The 16,862-nt window shown below is 39.9% G+C and overlaps 7 protein-coding genes across 7 annotated transcripts, besides 1 other annotated feature; 5 read left to right on the top strand and 2 right to left on the bottom strand.

The window, feature by feature from the left end:
- Positions 1-618: 618 nt before the first annotated feature.
- CLUP02_07475 (GPI-anchored cell wall beta-1,3-endoglucanase EglC) lies at positions 619-1,738 on the top strand (the record flags this gene model as incomplete). Its single annotated transcript, XM_049286469.1, has 2 exons — positions 619-1,423; positions 1,491-1,738. The coding sequence occupies 2 exons, from the start codon at positions 619-621 to the stop codon at positions 1,736-1,738; spliced, it is 1,053 nt and encodes a 350-aa protein (XP_049143612.1).
- Positions 1,739-3,973: 2,235 nt separating this feature from the next.
- Positions 3,974-4,629, top strand: CLUP02_07474 (sugar transporter; the record flags this gene model as incomplete). The annotated part of the gene is made up of 5 exons (XM_049286468.1): positions 3,974-4,063; positions 4,119-4,164; positions 4,244-4,310; positions 4,406-4,496; positions 4,552-4,629. 5 exons carry the CDS (start codon positions 3,974-3,976, stop codon positions 4,627-4,629), a joined length of 372 nt encoding a protein of 123 aa, XP_049143611.1.
- Positions 4,630-4,857: 228 nt separating this feature from the next.
- Positions 4,858-5,835, bottom strand: CLUP02_07473 (uncharacterized protein; the record flags this gene model as incomplete). The annotated part of the gene is made up of 1 exon (XM_049286467.1): positions 4,858-5,835. One exon carries the CDS (start codon positions 5,833-5,835, stop codon positions 4,858-4,860), a length of 978 nt encoding a protein of 325 aa, XP_049143610.1.
- Positions 5,836-6,159: 324 nt separating this feature from the next.
- Positions 6,160-7,498, top strand: CLUP02_07472 (uncharacterized protein; the record flags this gene model as incomplete). The annotated part of the gene is made up of 9 exons (XM_049286466.1): positions 6,160-6,200; positions 6,302-6,389; positions 6,527-6,566; positions 6,606-6,649; positions 6,710-6,755; positions 6,822-6,935; positions 7,017-7,093; positions 7,170-7,261; positions 7,351-7,498. The coding sequence occupies 9 exons, from the start codon at positions 6,160-6,162 to the stop codon at positions 7,496-7,498; spliced, it is 690 nt and encodes a 229-aa protein (XP_049143609.1).
- A 190-nt stretch (positions 7,499-7,688) lies between these two features.
- CLUP02_07471 (inorganic pyrophosphatase) lies at positions 7,689-9,067 on the top strand (the record flags this gene model as incomplete). The annotated part of the gene is made up of 6 exons (XM_049286465.1): positions 7,689-7,814; positions 7,873-8,032; positions 8,092-8,275; positions 8,348-8,408; positions 8,474-8,540; positions 8,724-9,067. The coding sequence occupies 6 exons, from the start codon at positions 7,689-7,691 to the stop codon at positions 9,065-9,067; spliced, it is 942 nt and encodes a 313-aa protein (XP_049143608.1).
- Positions 9,068-9,685: 618 nt separating this feature from the next.
- On the top strand, positions 9,686-10,660 carry CLUP02_07470 (uncharacterized protein; the record flags this gene model as incomplete). The annotated part of the gene is made up of 1 exon (XM_049286464.1): positions 9,686-10,660. One exon carries the CDS (start codon positions 9,686-9,688, stop codon positions 10,658-10,660), a length of 975 nt encoding a protein of 324 aa, XP_049143607.1.
- Positions 10,661-10,784: 124 nt separating this feature from the next.
- Positions 10,785-11,713, bottom strand: CLUP02_07469 (RTA1 like protein; the record flags this gene model as incomplete). The annotated part of the gene is made up of 2 exons (XM_049286463.1): positions 10,785-11,622; positions 11,706-11,713. The coding sequence occupies 2 exons, from the start codon at positions 11,711-11,713 to the stop codon at positions 10,785-10,787; spliced, it is 846 nt and encodes a 281-aa protein (XP_049143606.1).
- A 2,346-nt stretch (positions 11,714-14,059) lies between these two features.
- Positions 14,060-14,137: a sequence feature (Short protein (CLUP02_07468, UQC81982.1) was converted to a misc_feature.).
- Positions 14,138-16,862: the final 2,725 nt, after the last annotated feature.

The raw sequence follows: 16,862 nt of genomic DNA, 5'->3' as shown, positions 1-16,862 counted from the left end.
CGTCCTTGCATGATATGTGCGGCTAATGCATCATTGGCTGTTCCGATAGCTGCTTCCAAAGCCCTGTGATGTCGCCAATTCCCGAGATGCGCTGAGCTAGCCCCGCGTCGGATGATCCTTCCTTATGTTCACCCGGCCCGATCTCTCACTCCTCTACTCGTACAGTATCGAAGGTTTATTCACTCATAAGGTTCGATGAAGCACCTGCACAGTTTGAGCAGCTGACTACCTTATAAAAACCATGTTACAATCGAGACATGATCAAGGAAACTTGGCCGATATTCAGGGAATGATCTGGACGATGCATGAATTCCTAGGTAGCTCGGGTCACTAGCCCTGACGGTTTCGTCGCACGGAAGACTGAGAGAACGACAGCAAAGAAGGTGTTCCTAGATACAACAGAAAAGGGGTCTGTTCAAAGGTGTGGCAGTTTGTGGGGCTTCAAGCAAAGAAGACTGTTCGACTCAGCTCTGTTCGTGGCTAACAAAGAAAACCGAGATGGCCACCATGTTTAAGATGCTTGCCTAGTACTCTCTTGCTGGGGGAATAGGAGAGAATCGGATTTCGTCCATCTCTCGAATGATCCTCAGCTATCTCCATCCCAACTGATTATCTAAGATGTATCTGATGACCGCAGTTGCCGTGTCCTTGGCCACTACCGCCCTGGCAGGAAACCAGCCGGGCCTCCTGGGATTCAACTATGGCGCCACAAACGAAGATGGGTCATGCAGGGGCTACGATGATTTCTTACGCTACTTCCAGAACGCGAAGACACTTGCCGGCGCGGATGGAAAAAACTTCACCTCGGCTCGTCTATATACTTCCATCCAGTGTAACAATACATATGATCCGACCTCATCATGGGCTGAACCCACTTCGGCTTACAAGGCTGCCATCGATACCAACACCAACATTCTGGTCGGACTTTGGGCCAGCGCCGGCAGCCAAATGTACACCAATGAGCTAAGATCTCTTACGGCCGCATACATGCAGTATGGTGAGGCTTTCACCAACCTGGTCATCGGCATTTCCGTCGGCTCAGAAGATTTGTACCGGCATGCGAGCGGCCTGGCCGGTAAATATGTTGGCGTGGGCGCCGACGCGAAAGTGATCGTAGGGTACATTGCGGACCTTCGAAGTTTGATCAAGCAAAGCATACCTCCCCTGGCAAACAAACCCATTGGACACGTCGACAAATACACTGCATGGATTCTACCCGAAAATGCCGCCGTTGTGGAAGCCGCCGACTGGCTCGGCCACAACTCCTTTCCCTACTGGGAGTCCGACAAAAACAATACTATTGAAAACGCCCCTGACCTATTCATATCTGCTCTTGATCAAACAAGGCAAATCGCTGCCCAAAGTTCAAGTGTCTGTGGGAAGGACAAGGAGGTGTGGGTCACCGAAACTGGATGGCCGCATGGTAAGACTCCCGCTCAGCATCACATCTCAAGATTTACATAGTCTCGGACGCTAACTGCCTCCCCAAGCCGGCGAATCTCAAGGGGCTGCCGTCGCCTCAGTTGAGAACGCTCGCTTCTACTGGACCAGCGTCGGCTGCGACCTCTTTCAAACGAGCTTGAATGTCTTTTGGTACATTCTGATCGACTCCAATGCTGATCAGGTCAGGAACGGCATAGAGTTTGGTCTCACGAGGAATAGCGATGTTTCGCGGCCTGTCTTCAATCTTAGTTGCTCGAGCTTGCCAGACTCGTCAGGGGGAAAGTGCGACATTTAGCAGATACTTTCATTTTCCTGTGTGATACGGAAGCTGTCGTAATAGGGCTCTACCTCGAGCGACGACTCAAGAGGTCCGCTGTGACCATCTCAGGGGTAAATATCACTGAGAACGAAGATTCAGCCCATTGAGCCAAGATACCGTTTTGTTGATGCAGAGCCAACTCAACACTTGAATAACATGTATTTGTCTTCCCTAATTCTAACATGTGAAGAACCCCACCAGAATTACTCTGTATCATGTTATGAGCACGCTCTTCGTCTAACTAAAGTCACTGTGAAGTATTTCAAGTGACATTGTTGATTTCTTGTGACAAACTGGTAGCATACTTACGGCTTCTGTTTACTCATCGAGACATGAAGACACAAGCTGACATGATTTGACGAGGCTAATCTCAAGGCCTTGATTTCGTTATTGTTCGACCATCATCTGGGCCCAGAGACTGCCTTACTGTGGTTAGCATACCAAAAAGACAGGCTTGGATGCAGCTAGATGCGACGAGTGTCCCACACCGCCGTTGTTAAAGTCCCGTTCTCGCATCTGCAAGATCCGAAAATCTCCTGACATCGTCGTAGAGGAGGTATGCCAATATTCCCAATCGACGACAGGGGTGGACGTTTAGTGACGACCGAACTTCCCGAGTCAGCTCATCCCCGGTCACTTTGCATAGCCTCTTGATGTGTCTTACGAACGGCATAATTATACCCGGGTATTCTTGCTGCTTGAAGAACGCAGGATTGGTAGATGTAACGGGGATTCTTCAACATCAATCCCCACACAGGTTTGTAGACCCCCCGCATCCCGCGCCACAACACCCATCTGCTACGGGGATGCCTCTCATCCGAAGACTGACAAGTGCGCATGCTCTGAGTTCAGGATACACTGCCCGCCAGAATGTTTTTCCTGGGAGACGCGACTATTGGCTACCGGGAAATGTTGGTAGACATGTAACACTGAGTACCCCTGATCAGGTCAACACCCCGTCTTTAAGGTGCAATATGCCGATACTCGACGGACATGACTTCAGCTTTTCAAGATATCTCCGGAGAGAAACCTCAATCAAGTCGCGGAAGGCGCTTGGTATTTTGTTACTCTAAGAAAGTTTCACTCACAGAGTTGAGAAGGCACTTGAATGAACTACGATTCACGCAAAGAAGCCAATACTTCGTAGAAGTCTTCTTCTCTTTGCGCTTCCTCGCACTCCCAGGCCCTTCAGTTGAGTTGGGATTCTCCCCATATACCTTAGCTTTAAAGCTTTACTCTTCAACTCTGACTTGTAGACATTATGGTTGGGAGATTTCGATTCTTCAGTAAGAACCTAGGCACCAGCCCGTTACTCGTCGCTGTTCTCCCAGACGACAGAACCCTGTGATATACGCAACGACACCTCATAGACATCAACTTCTATTGCATCTTTCTGGCCTTACTCTGCGCAGCGAACGGTTGCGATGGATCAATGATGAACGGTCTCTTGACTCTTTCTCGATGGCAGACATTGCTGGACTGCCCCAAGAGGTAATGGCTCGGTTTCCATCAATGCCGCCCCGGCGCTTTTGTCCATGCTTTCCTACTTTATCTTGTGGTGGTTTACTTTGCTAACCGCTGGGGCCGGGAGAAAGGACTCTTTGTAGGAAACGATTTTCTTTGTATCGATTACTTTTTTCCAAGCTTTCTTGCCGAACAAGGCTGAATTCATCATCGGTCGTATTATCTTCGGCGAGCCGAGCATCTGGTGGGGTTGTCTTGCGTCTGGTCTTATCACGGAGTTGGCATACCCATTGCACCGGGGAATTCTCGGAGCGTAGGTGCTGGCTCTGACGATGAGGCTTCAGGCAAGTCAATAAAATAACGCTGAGATATGGTGTTACAGGCTTTATAACATTGGATGATTTGTTAGACCTAGCTTGGCGGCGTGGGCGACCTTCGGAACCAGAAATCACGACAATTGCTGGTCTTGGCGCATCCCATCATTGCTACAGATTGCCATCCCGCTATTCGTACTCCCAGCCGCCATTCTCGTCCCGGAATCGCCCCGTCCTCTCGTCTCCAAAAACCGGACTCGAAAGTCTCGCAGCATACTGGCCAAGTTTCATGGCGGGGGAGACCGAAGCTCTGTTCTCGTGGACTTCGAGATGACCGAGATCGAACGAGCAAGACGATGAGATGTTGGCTAAGAGTTCTTCAAAGATAGGGTTGTTCTCCACGCCGAGAGACAGACACAGAGGTTTTATCTTAATGTCGCTGGGTGTAATTGGACAGTGGGCCGGGCAAAACATCGTGTCTTACTACCTCGGGGCTGTACTAGATACAATTGGCATCACCTCTGTTAGAGATCAAACGCTCATCAACGGTTGCATGCAAATCTGGAACCTCATCATAGCAGTATCAGCTGCTCTCCCGATTGACTGACTCGGGCGTCGACCGCTGTTCCTTGCCAGTTGTGATGGACCGTTTGCCAGTTTCGCCGACATTACTGACTTGTCTGGTAGCTTTGATGATACTGAGTCGCCATCAGTCGGCGTGGCAGTGGTCCCAGTGTTGTTATCCTCTACGGGTTCTACGACACTGCCTTGTAAGTTGAAGACGCAACATAACGGAAGTATGTGGCCTGCTAACGTTTACTTGTATCCTAGATCTGGCCATCCGAACTTCGTGCGAGAGGTGCAGCTCTGGCGCAAATGACCACGTACTTGAGAATCTTCCTCAACATTTAGTCAATCCTCCTGCACTCGAACCTATTGGTTGGAAGCATTACATTGTATCTCTTATGATTCTCTTAGCTGGGTCGATCATCATCCACTTCTTCCACCCAGAAACCCGAGGTCATACGTGAGAAGAAATGGCGATCATCTTCGACGTTGAAGCGGCAAGAGTTACGAATATTCCATTAGAAGGGAATGTCAAGAGGGGAACGGCGACTCAGCACGAAAAGGATGGATAAGGTGAACACGGAAAGATTTGTAGAGAATACTAAGAACAGATCGGATCAGGAGCACTTCTTCATTCCAAATATTATCGAGGTAGATACTTAGGAAGGGTTGGTGAGTCGCTCATGACATGTTGGGATTCCTGAGACTCAGCTTTGGTCAACGCTGTAACTTGTTGAGGCCCATATCTCATCAGTGCTTGTCGAGAACATGAATCATCCAGTCCATGCCTTCCTTACCCTCTTTGAGCCCATATTTAAACATGAGAGGAAAACAATGCATCTGTCTTTCCCATGATAGCCATTCTCCAGAGACCCCATGCTCCTTGCACTTATTCCGGAAAGCAATAGCCTCGGGTGCTAGCACGTCATATGACCCAGATACTCCATATATGCGGACGTTGTGTTGTAGAAAGACCCCAAGATCGGCGTGTATGGGAGATACTCTTGGATCATTCAATGACCAGTCGTAGCAGACATGATTGCCCCCTTGATTTCGTTGCAAAGTTTTGCTCGACTCTTTGGGGCACCATGCCTCAGCAGTGGCTTTGATGGATTCGAAAGTGTGGAGTGAATCGGATTTCTCCACCACTCTGATCTCTGGGAGTTCATGACAAAGGTCTACCGTAGGGCTGATGGCCATGACAGCAATAGGTGGGTTCGAAACCTCCTCATTTGGGTGCTTCAAAGTCCAAGCCACGAGACTTAGTGCAATGTTACCACCTGAACTATCACCGGCAACAATCACACTTTCGCCGGCGTCATGTGATTCGCTTAGAAGGGAACTGTACGCTCTTTGAATGCAAGGGAATGCAACTGAGACAGGGTGTTTCGATGCGAGAGGTGCAGAGATGATCGTAACTGTTGTGTTGTCGAGCCGTCGGACAAGTTCCATGCAGAAAGTCCAATGATTCTTGCTCGGTGGCATCTGCCACCCTCCCCCGGCAAAGTACAAAATTCGTCGCTGACGCCGCGGACTCTGTTCTTTGTCACTCCTGCTATTCAATTTTTGAGTGATGTCATACAGCCATAGTCCCTCCAATTCTCTCTCTTCTATATGGCATTTCCGTGGGTTCTTGGGTGGCGTCAGACGCTCCGCGTTGGGCGGCAGCTTAGATGGGGACGCCAGCCTAGGCCGGAGGGGTTTGATGGCGATTTGTAGCAATAGCATAAGTAAAGATCGATCGTGCCGTTCAGTGAAAAAGAATGTTTCTCTAGTTTTTGGCTTATCGTGTGTTTCCATGCTGTAGGTACAGTGATGCTGCTAAGACGTTCAAGACTGTGTGGCAACCGCCGACGGGAAAGCGGGTTGCGGGACCAGACCACAAGACGGCAGAGCCCTCGTAACGTTAAATTACTTCGCCTAAGTATTCAAATCGATATGTTCTGTGTTGAAACGGATTGGCGAAGCATTTTGGAGATGAGGCGTCGTGGATGATGTGCAATTACCGGTGTGATGCCTTGCGAGACAATAGTGCGCTAAACAAAACACGTCATGGCTGCCTTGACGTCACCATTTGATGGCATCCGCGGCGTGTAGCCATTGCCCACTCTGCGCTCTTGCAACTGAAGGAGAACAAGATTCCCCGAAATGGATTGTTCCTTCCAGTCTTACATGCTGACGAAAGTTGTGATAGTCCAGTCTTGACCGGCACCAGAATAACGCCTTCCATGCCTTCTGAGCGGAACAAAGCTCAGTCAGTTGTACCCACACTCAGGGTCGTGGTGCCACGCTAGGCAACGGCGGAAACAGATGTGATTGAGTTCTGTGGGTTGGCTTGAATTGGAAAGTCGATCCGACCAGAGAACTCAAAATAATTATAAACATAGTCTCCTTCATACCACATTCGACTTCTTGGCAGATACCAATGCTGAAGGCTTCTCTGGACCCCTTGCCAACGTGTTCAATCTCGGTCTCTGTGTGAAACATTCATGCGGAAGGCATTGAGACGACCTGCTGTGCTATCCAAAATCTGTACCACAGAGTGAGTGGTAGCCTGCTGTCAGATATTCAAAAGAAGGTCCAGCTCTCTGATACCCGGTAGCCTCCTGATGGCCGCATACCTCAAGCGATAGCCCAGAGATTTACTAGTGGCACTACTGAGATGTTCGACTCTAAGATTGCTTGGTGATTCAATTAGTCACGACTTTCTTCAGTGACATTGACTGTTTCTTCTGTCCATCGCGTTGACACCTGCGGGAGACGTGGTCAACTGCTAGCCTCAGGCTTCGAGTTACGTGCACAATCAAGATCTGCTTGGAAGAATCTTCGTCAGTGACAATCTGACGGTTAAGTGAACGGCGACAACTCTATCAGAGACACATACTAAGGAACTCATCGTGGCCGATTAGGGGCTGAGGACATTGGGATCAAGACAATCCTACTGCAGACCCACCGGTACATCCGTAACCTTCCTATCCTCGTCAGTGTGGCAATCAATGCCGGCACAGCACAGATGAGGGCAAGAATAGGCGATTTTTCGCAGGACTCTCCATGCATTGCAGTTACAAGGCCGCCAAATTGAGCATATGGGATTTTTCATTCGCGATGACGAAAATCCCCCTTTCTGCTGCTGGAACAACAACAGCGTTCCCACGTGCGTTGCATTTTCTACGTCATTGGCCTGTCTCATGAACCCTGTATCCTTGGCTCTAACCAACCATCTCCGCACCAACTCATCAACAGTGACAGCGCGGATCCCTGGATTGCAATGCGAAATCTCCAATCTAATCTTTTCCCGTCAAGCCCGTCCAATCCTCACGTCAGAGCTTCTCACGCCTGTCCCTATGCCAAGCCTTCCTCCCTGCTGGCAGTCCCCGCCACAGAAACATAGACGTGTTTTTCGGCCCCCTTACCCTGTAGGGGACAGCTTACCTTGATAGACTGAAGTGGTGTGGGTTTGCCACAGTAGACATACAAAATACTCCAAGTGCGTGGCGTGTTTCTTTGGCGCTACCTTATCTCATGAGCACACGAATTATGATCTCACCTCACGATAGAGACTTGATTCAAAGGGAGCAATCATGCCGAGCAGATGTTTCTTCGCCCTTGCGACGCTTTTGGTCTCGAGCAGTGCTGCTTGGACTAGCTCCCACAGCTTTAACTACAGCGCCCTTAGCTTGAGGGAAGTTGGTGCCCGCAACACAGAGGTGATCAGCCCCATCAACCGAATTTAGCTTATCCTACATGCTGAACACTCGACTTTAGGACTGGAGGATTTGGCTCGAGAAGGACGGTGATCCCATTTCCTTCTGGCATGATGTGCCAGTCTGGCCGGATGAGAGCAACAAGCAAGTGGTGAATCTTGTGGTTGAAGTACCCAGATGGCAAGATGGCAAAATTGAACTCAAGAGGAGCGAGCCTCTAAGTGAGTAGGTATCTTTCACAGGAAAACACCACATTATGCTAATGGCCATTATGTTCCAGATCCTATCGTTCATGACTCTCTTAATGGCGCTCCTAGATATGTGGAGAATGTGTGGCCACACAAATCGTACCCTTTCATCTACGGGTCTATCCCTCAAACCTGGGAAAGTCCGAATTACAATCACTCTTTTACCAGCCTGTTGGGGGACAACGACCCCGTAGATCTCTTCGACATCGGTCAAGAGTAAGTCATAGGCAGACTACGGCTTCATCAGGCCTTGCGTCTACCAACATTGAGTGACTAACTCTCATTCAGCCGCGGCTACGTTGGTCAGGTGAAACAAGTCAAGATTCTCGGTGGTCTTGCCTTGGCTGATGTGAGTCTACGATACTTGGATTGTCGTTCCGTCATGCGAGATGTGCTAATGGGGGTTTGACAAAGGGCAACGAAACCGATTGGGAGATTCTCGGCATCGACATCAAAGATCCCATGGCGTCCATCATCAATAGTAAGACCATTAGCCAGGTATGAAGACAGAGTTGTGTGAGCTGACTTGTTCAAAGCGTTCGAAGATGTTGAAAAGTATCGCCCTGGGACCATCAAGATATTCCGAAACTGGTGGACTGTGATTCTCCCTATCATGTTCCGTGAAAGGTCATGTTAACTAATACTTCGCAGCACTATAAAGTAGCTCGGGGTGATCCAGTCATCAACATCATCGGGGACTGGTACCAGAACGTCACTTTCATGCAAAGCGTCGTCGAGGAAAGCCACAAGACTTGGGCGGAATTGATTAGAGGAGAAGTCGACTCCAATGAAATCAATTACAACCAGACCTCTCGGCCAGACGTCGAAAACAGCTTTATAAATAAAGCGACAACAACCGCCGAATTCAACATCCCAGCAGAGAGCAGAATCGATCCTGCTGCTCCAAGGCCAGAAAAGGCCGATCGCTGGTATTACCTGGACAGTGACGCCGACTTGATTGTGGTTCCTCAGACACAACAAACATTTCTCAATAGGCAACAGGTCTAGCTTCTTTGAACAAAACTTCATTTTCTTTTGAACTGGGTTAGGCACGATATGGGTCTGCTTTTCTTCCAGCACCACCGCCATTGACTCATGACAGGTCCATTCTATGGTCAAATAGGTAGAAATAACGAGTAATGAAATGAGAAGGCACAAAGATCTACCCAATTCCTCATTATTTGAATGCCTTTGCTCATTCCTTGCAACCTCATGTCATTCTTCCAACACTTCCTTAAGCTCCGGCTCTCTGGCTCGCACTTCTTCCGTGGAGTCTTCAAGCCCGAAGACCCACAAAATTCCACAGCCCTACCCGCGAGCTTAATTCTGACTTTCCCCGATGTGACATCTTTCCTGCCCATCTTCAACGTCGTTTCTTTTTACTAGCACTATCGCCAAACCGCACTCCAAGGTTTGGGAGAAACCTCCTTCCTTTCTATCTCTCGTTTCCAAGATCGGCCAGTTATTGCGTCGAACTCGCCGCATATTTGCAGGCAGAGTTAAACGACCCTGGAAAATTTGCATGCGACAAACGAAAACTAGCCCATGAGTCAAGCCCATCTACCATTGACCCCCACCGACTCATACCGTCAGCCATTCAGTGTCCACACTAAGACATTATTCAAGATGAATGCCTTGACTGGTCATTCGAGAGACTTCGAAATGGACATGGGCAATACCCAAAATCCGGTTCATTCTGCTGTGCCTCCTGTTGCTTCTCATCCTAGCGTAGGACTGGCTGCACTGGAGTCAATTTACATGGCCCCAGTCAGTGTAATTGAAGGTGCTTCGACCGGCAACTTGATTCGAGACGGATCAACACAGCAAAATATCACGCGAGACATCAAGCGAGGTGCGCGCGGACTGCCCAGTCGAAAGCCAAGCCCAGCGCAACACTACAGACATGTCAAGACATCCGCGAAGGTGGAGAAGCAGAAGTCAAGGCGGTGGAAAAGTAAGACCGCGGACTCGAGACTTTCCTCCGAATTGGACCGACTTCTCGTCGGCGAGGACACCTCTGAAGGGTCTTTTTTCGGAGAATCACCTACAGCGTACAAGGTTCAGCACCCGTTACGAGCCGCTTTGCAGGGTCTTCCTGGCTTTTCATTCGACGACGAGCTGGACAGTGTCACTTTTGGAAAGCATCGGCGCGTCTTATTTGGCCTTGCCGAGATCATGGAGCAAGGTGGGCGTGACGCAATCAAGGTCTGGCTTGAAGAGTTCCTCTTGCTTGCTTTTCAGACGATGGAAAATATTGTCGCACGCCATCCGCAGTCCAATGATATGGATGACATTCCCATGGGATTCGTTATGTTGGCCAGAGAAATGGAGTCGACTACCGACAAGTCGCCCGCATCTAGATCTTTCTCGCGCGCGCGGAGAACTATGGAGAGACGGCTTCGTCAAAGCTATGATTTGCGGAAGCTCATCGACTGGGTTCTCGATGCTCGTCGAAAGTTTCTAGAATCGAAGCCGAAGCCCATGCCTGGCTTTGGAATCTTTGGGCAGGCCGCGGTGGAGGAGGCAACCGAGCTTGAGAAGAAGCTATGGGCAACTGTAGATGCGCAAACGACTGGGGCAGCAAGATATCCACCGTGTTGATGTGTGGGTAGATGATTAGGGCTAGGTATTCAGAGCATAAATAGCTTTATCAATAACAGCTACCCTCATCTTTTGGGCGAGAAACAGTGAAACCCGTTCTATCTTTTCGACCTTGCCAAAGAACCTATTTTTGAATGGACTCACGACTGCGTACTCTAGCCTTTTCTGCATCATCAACGCCACCGGAGACCTTCTTTGCTACACATCTCCCGGGGTGCCAGATGGAAAGCAATATCACTGCCAACACCACGGGCGCAAACTCAAGCACGCCAAAGAAAACCTCATTCGAGTAGAGGTAACCCCCAAGACCCTCCGCAGTTTCGGCAAGACGGAAGCAGGTACGCAGGTATGTCAACAACGTCGCTCCCGAAAACACAGCCACGAAAGTAGTAAGCCTATGTTCTTTGATCGCTGTTCGAGCTCTGAAGAGGAATATGGAGGTAGTGATGACGAAACATCCGATCGAAAAGACCTGGTAGGCAAGTCCTCCAAGCAAAATGTTGTTGGCCGTCGTAGGGTCCTCGCGGCGCGACTGCTTGACACCTATCAAAGCGGCGCCCGAGATCTGCGTGATGGTTGCGACGGCGTCCGAGGTGATGAAGAACCACAAAACCACTTTAGGCGGCAAAGGCGTGAACTGTCGCCCAAGACGGTTGATGAGAGCGGATAGAATCGCGTAGATGCCGGCTGCGAGGAAGACTGGTGCAGTGACGATGAAGAAGTAGTTGAGAATGAAGTAGATGAGGTTATACGGGTTCGCTTTGGCGGAGAGAGAGCGGGCTACGTAGCCGACGATTTCGAATAGGAGGCCGATTGGAAAGGTGGCGAAGTACCAGCTGCGGTAGCGGATGATCTGCCATGTGTGGACGATGAGAAGGAGGAAGAAGAGGACATCGGCGAGTACTATAAGGACGAAGGATGGAGTGTAGCCGTAGATAATGACTGGCGTGTCCCATTTCCCACTAGGATTGACGAAATTTAGGTCGACATATCCGTATGTAGCTTTATCGGTGGTGTTAGTGTCGGATTAGAAGTCCAATTCGACCGCGGCATACGGCCGACTACGCAGGGGCTAATTAGGGGCCCTATTTATAATTATTATAGCTAGCCTAACCTATAGTTAGAACCTCCTTTTTATATTTACTACGTAAATATTTATATAGTTTAATTAACTTTTTTATTAATTACGGTTTAAATTAACTACCTTATTATAAGGATATTAATACTAATTAGTAATTAAATTTTACTATTATAAATTAGTAAAGTATCTTATTATATAAAAGAAACGACCTCTTAATACTATACGGGATAGGAGATTTATACTAATTAACTTTATAAAAATAAATAAAAAGGGGTAATCCTCGAATACCGTACGGAATTAAATAATTATGATTTTTTATTACTTATAAAAAGTTAACGTCTATTATATTAAACTACGTTAATTAATAGAATTGCTTAAGTAACTAGCTTTTTATTATTACTTTAAATAACTTTTTTATTAACTAACTTTTTTATAACCGGCCCGTAATTAAAAATTAACTAATTAAATTAATAAAAGGAAATACCTATATGATAACTACTTACTTAATTAATTAGTATAATAAACGAGCTTAATAATATAGGGAATTAATAGGGATATATAACGAATTAATATAAACGCATAGCTCTTAAAGACGCATAACATTCTCTATTTCTAATTAGTCTAAAAATTTATTATTAATATACTTAAATTCTACTACTTTTTTTTTAAAGTACCTATCCTTTTTTATAATCTCTTTTATATAATTATATTTTAAGGGAGTTTTATTACGAAGTTATTATTAATTTAACGCGTTTTACGTCCTCTTTTTTTTAAGGTTATATTAATTTATATATTATAAAATAGCTCTTTTAATAGCTTACGTACCGAGCTTACATTACTAAGCTTAATTTAATAACTTAAATAATTAAAACTACTTTATAAAACGTTAACGCTTTAATAATAATAATATACTATTATTTCTTATTTTAAATAAAAGCTATATTAATATTAATTAGTTTTATAGAATTAGCGATCCTTATATATATAATAACTTAATAAACAATATTTTACTTAAGCTATTATAAAAAATATAACTACTATTTTATTATTTATATTAATATATTAAAATAAGACTAACCCTCTATTTTAATTAAAAATTCCTTAATAAAACTAATACTTTTTAACTTTTTATTATTTTTTAATTCTTATTAGTATATAGTCCTCCCCTTTTTAATAAAGAGTTTAAATAGCTTATATTTTATTTTATATATTATTTTTTAAGGGGGATATAAACTACTTAGTATATTACCCTCTTTTAAATATTATTAAAGCCTAGTCCCTCTCTTTTTTTTAATAAATTTTAATAACTTACTTAGTTTATTATAAAATAGTTTAATAATATTCTTTAGCTTATTATATAAGTTATTAAGATTAATAAAAAGTTAATAACTAGCTTTATTTAATAATATGAATAAAGCCGTTTATAATAAAAAACGTAGGGTTTTTAAACGAACTTATTACCTTATTTATTTTTATAATAAAACCTTTTTTTAAGTTTATTATTTTTTTAAATTATAACTTTTTATCGTACTTAAAGTAATAAATCCTCCTCCCCTTTTTTAAATAAAACCCTAAACTTATTAATTCTTAGCGGCCTAGAGCTAATAATAAATACTCTTTTTAATTAAGTTAATATTTTTATTAAAATTAATAGCTTTAATATTATAAAATATTATAAATATAAGTAAAATAAAAAGAATATTTAGTATATATTTTAATATAATTAATATAAATATCCTAAGCTTAGCCGTAATATAAGTTTAAAACAATAGAGATCTTAAAAATATAATTATAAATAGAAGTTAATTATTAAGGCTAAGGTTAAAAAATAGTAGTTATTATAATAATATAAAAATCTTTAATATAATTAATATAATTATAAGTTTAGTTTTAAAATATTTATATACCCTTTTTATTATAAGCTTACTTAGCTAGTTAAGGATATTATTAAAATTATAAACCAACGGATTAGGATTCGGGTACGTAACGTACGTATTAATATTTAAAAATAGTTTTTAGAGTCCTTATTTATTTAATAAAATATTTATAACGCTAGGGCTTATATAAACCAAGAGAAACTAGCTAAATACTTACTAATTATAATATTAATTAAGCTATTTAATAAGTAAGATATTTTATATATAGTAAAATAAGTAAATAACGAGCTAAACTATTTTATTAACCTTATTTAGACCTTTTTTTATTATTTTTAAATATAAAAGCAATTCCTTAAGGTAATTAGCTTTAATAATATTTATAATATTAATTACTTTAAGTTCCCTTTTTTTTAAATTACTAAATAGACCTACTTTAGATCTATTTATAATACCGCGTTTAGCCTTATTAATAATAAGAAATTAAAGGGTTTCCGGTTTTTCTTAATAAGTATTTACTAATTTATAAATTAATGTTTAGTTTATTACCCTATTATTATTATTATAAATTATAATAAATAAATAAAGGCTATACTAAACGAATAATTCCTAGACGTTTAGTAATAACTTTATATTTATTATATTAATTTTAATATTATACTTAGGGCTAAATAAAAATAAGTTAAGGACCGTAGTTATAATAATAATAGTAATAAGTTTAATAATAAGAAATATTAGTTATTAATATAAATAATAACTATATTAAATAATAAAAATAAAGCTTATATTAATATTACTTATTAATAAGCCCTCTTTTTATATATATTATAAAGTTTTTATAATATAAAAGCTTATTATTTTTACTAAGACTAAGTATATTTTTAAAAAAGCCTAAATTAAGTTCTATAAAGAGTTTAATAACTAATACCTAATTTTTTAATACTTCTACGTAATATACTTATTTTTAAAAATATAATAAGCTCGTTATTTTATTTAAAAATACTAAAACTTTAGTACTTATATTATTTTTAATATTAAGTTAAATAATAATAATATTAAGGGTTATTTTTTAAATAGTTTTAGTTATTTATATCGGCTTATTAACGTTATATAAAATATAATTAGTAATTAAGAGCTACGCTTTTATTAAGTTTATATAGAGGACGAGCTACTTATAAGCTAGGAGTATATAAATACTTATTTTAAATACTTAAATAAATTTTAAATAATACTTTTTTTAAAATATTTTATTTTAATTAAGATATAAAGCCGGTTTATAAAAAAAGTAATATTATTTAATAAAAGGCTATTTTTAAACCTTTTTAAATTTTATAATTTAAATTATACTATTTTAATTAAGCTAAGTATTTTATATTACTATAAAATCTATTTTAAAATATTAAATTTAATTACTTTTAATAAGTAAGAGGTATACTCTTAATAACGTTTTTAAAAAACGTCTTTTTTAAATTTATATTACTAAATCCTTAACCCTAAGATTATCATATCTTTTTATAATAAGTTAAAAAATATAATATAGCTTATTTTATTATAACTAGTTTTATTTAAAAAAAAGCTAATTAGTTAATTAAGCCCGTATTACTTATAATAGTTAAAGTATTAATAATAAAAAGCGAGGCTATTTATTTAAGAATAAGAATAAGTTAATACTAACTAAGTTTATAAAAAAGATAAGTTAGCTAAGTTAAAACTAAATATCAAGCTTATTTTAGCGATAAATAAGGAGTTAGTTTAGTATTTTTAATAAGAAGAGGATAATAGGGAATTATATAAATAAATAGCTAATATAGCTTAGTATTTAAAAAACATAGAGCTAATAAAAAGTAATTTATAATAATAATAAATTATTATAATTATATTAAAAGAGGTAGTTAAGTAGATATTATTATAATTTACTCTTTATATATTTTAAATATATAATACGAAAAAGCCTTACTTACTTAAGATTTATAAAAGCTTAGATTACTAACTTATTTAAAATTTATAAATCTTAAATAGGTAATATAATAGTTTTAAATAAGTACAAGGGTTATAGTAGTATTCTTATTTTTAAAAATCTTAAATTAGAACTTAAATTAGAGAGGATAATAAGAATAGTTATATTAATATAGTTATTCTTATTATTTTTATAGGGAGGTACTTTTTTTTTAAATTAATTAGAAATGGAGAATATTATACGTCCTTAAGAGCTATGCGTCCGTATTAATTTATTATACGTCCTTATTAATTCTTATAGTATAATATAAAAAAGTATTACGTAATTAAAAAAAGAGATTTTTAAATATAAATATTCTTAATAAGCGTAATAAGAACTTATATAAGAGTTATAAAACTAAGAAATTTATAATATATAAAAAGGGCTTAATATTACAAAAGTTTTATAAATATAACTTTAAAGTTTATAATTTAAATAATTTTTTTATAACCCCCTTAACTACTCCCTAAGTATTACTTAAGAATATAATATAAGGGATAGTTTAATAAAAAAAGAGGGGATTTAAAGGTCCTAAGGGTATTAAGTTAAAAATATTATAAATCTTAGAGATTAACTTAAAAAAAAAGCGGCTACTCTAAAATAGTTTTATAACCTCTTACTATAGTTATTATTAATTTAAAAAAAAAACTAAAAAAAACATAGCTCTAAAAAAAAGAAAAATCCTCTAGGGGGCCGCTAAGGATTTTTTTTATACTAAGCTCTTAGTGCGCAATTATTAATTTTAAAAAATTAACTAAATAATAAAAAGGATCGCTAATAAACGATAATTATATAACTATAATTAAGTTATAAAAAAGATTACTTAAAAGATATAAAATAGGGTACTAAGAAGTTATAAAAAAAAGGATTTTTAAAGTATTTAGCCTTATTAAGTATAAGTAATAAGTAGTATTTTTAATAAATTTTTAAAATCTATAATTTTATAAAAAAGAGGGCTTAATTTTATTAACCGTATTTAACGACTTATATAGTTCTTAATAGCCTATATAGCTCTTTTATAAGCTACTTAGTATTTATTTTTAATTATTTTTATAAAATACTATTTAAAAAGAGGTAAGTTAAAAAAAAAAGCTATTTAAAAATTATAAAAAGTATAAAGCTTAAGAGGCTAAAAGGGTATAAAATAATAAAAATTAGCAACTAGTAAAAATCCCAAAACTAATTATTATATCTTCTTATAGTAATATAAATATTTATTATTATTATTAAAAAAAAAACTATTAAAACCTA

This window comes from Colletotrichum lupini, chromosome 4, assembly GCF_023278565.1.
Source record: "Colletotrichum lupini chromosome 4, complete sequence".
Taxonomy (NCBI): domain Eukaryota; kingdom Fungi; phylum Ascomycota; class Sordariomycetes; order Glomerellales; family Glomerellaceae; genus Colletotrichum; species Colletotrichum lupini.
Note: the sequence above shows the minus strand (reverse complement) of the source record. Positions and strands in the feature narration are given on the sequence as shown.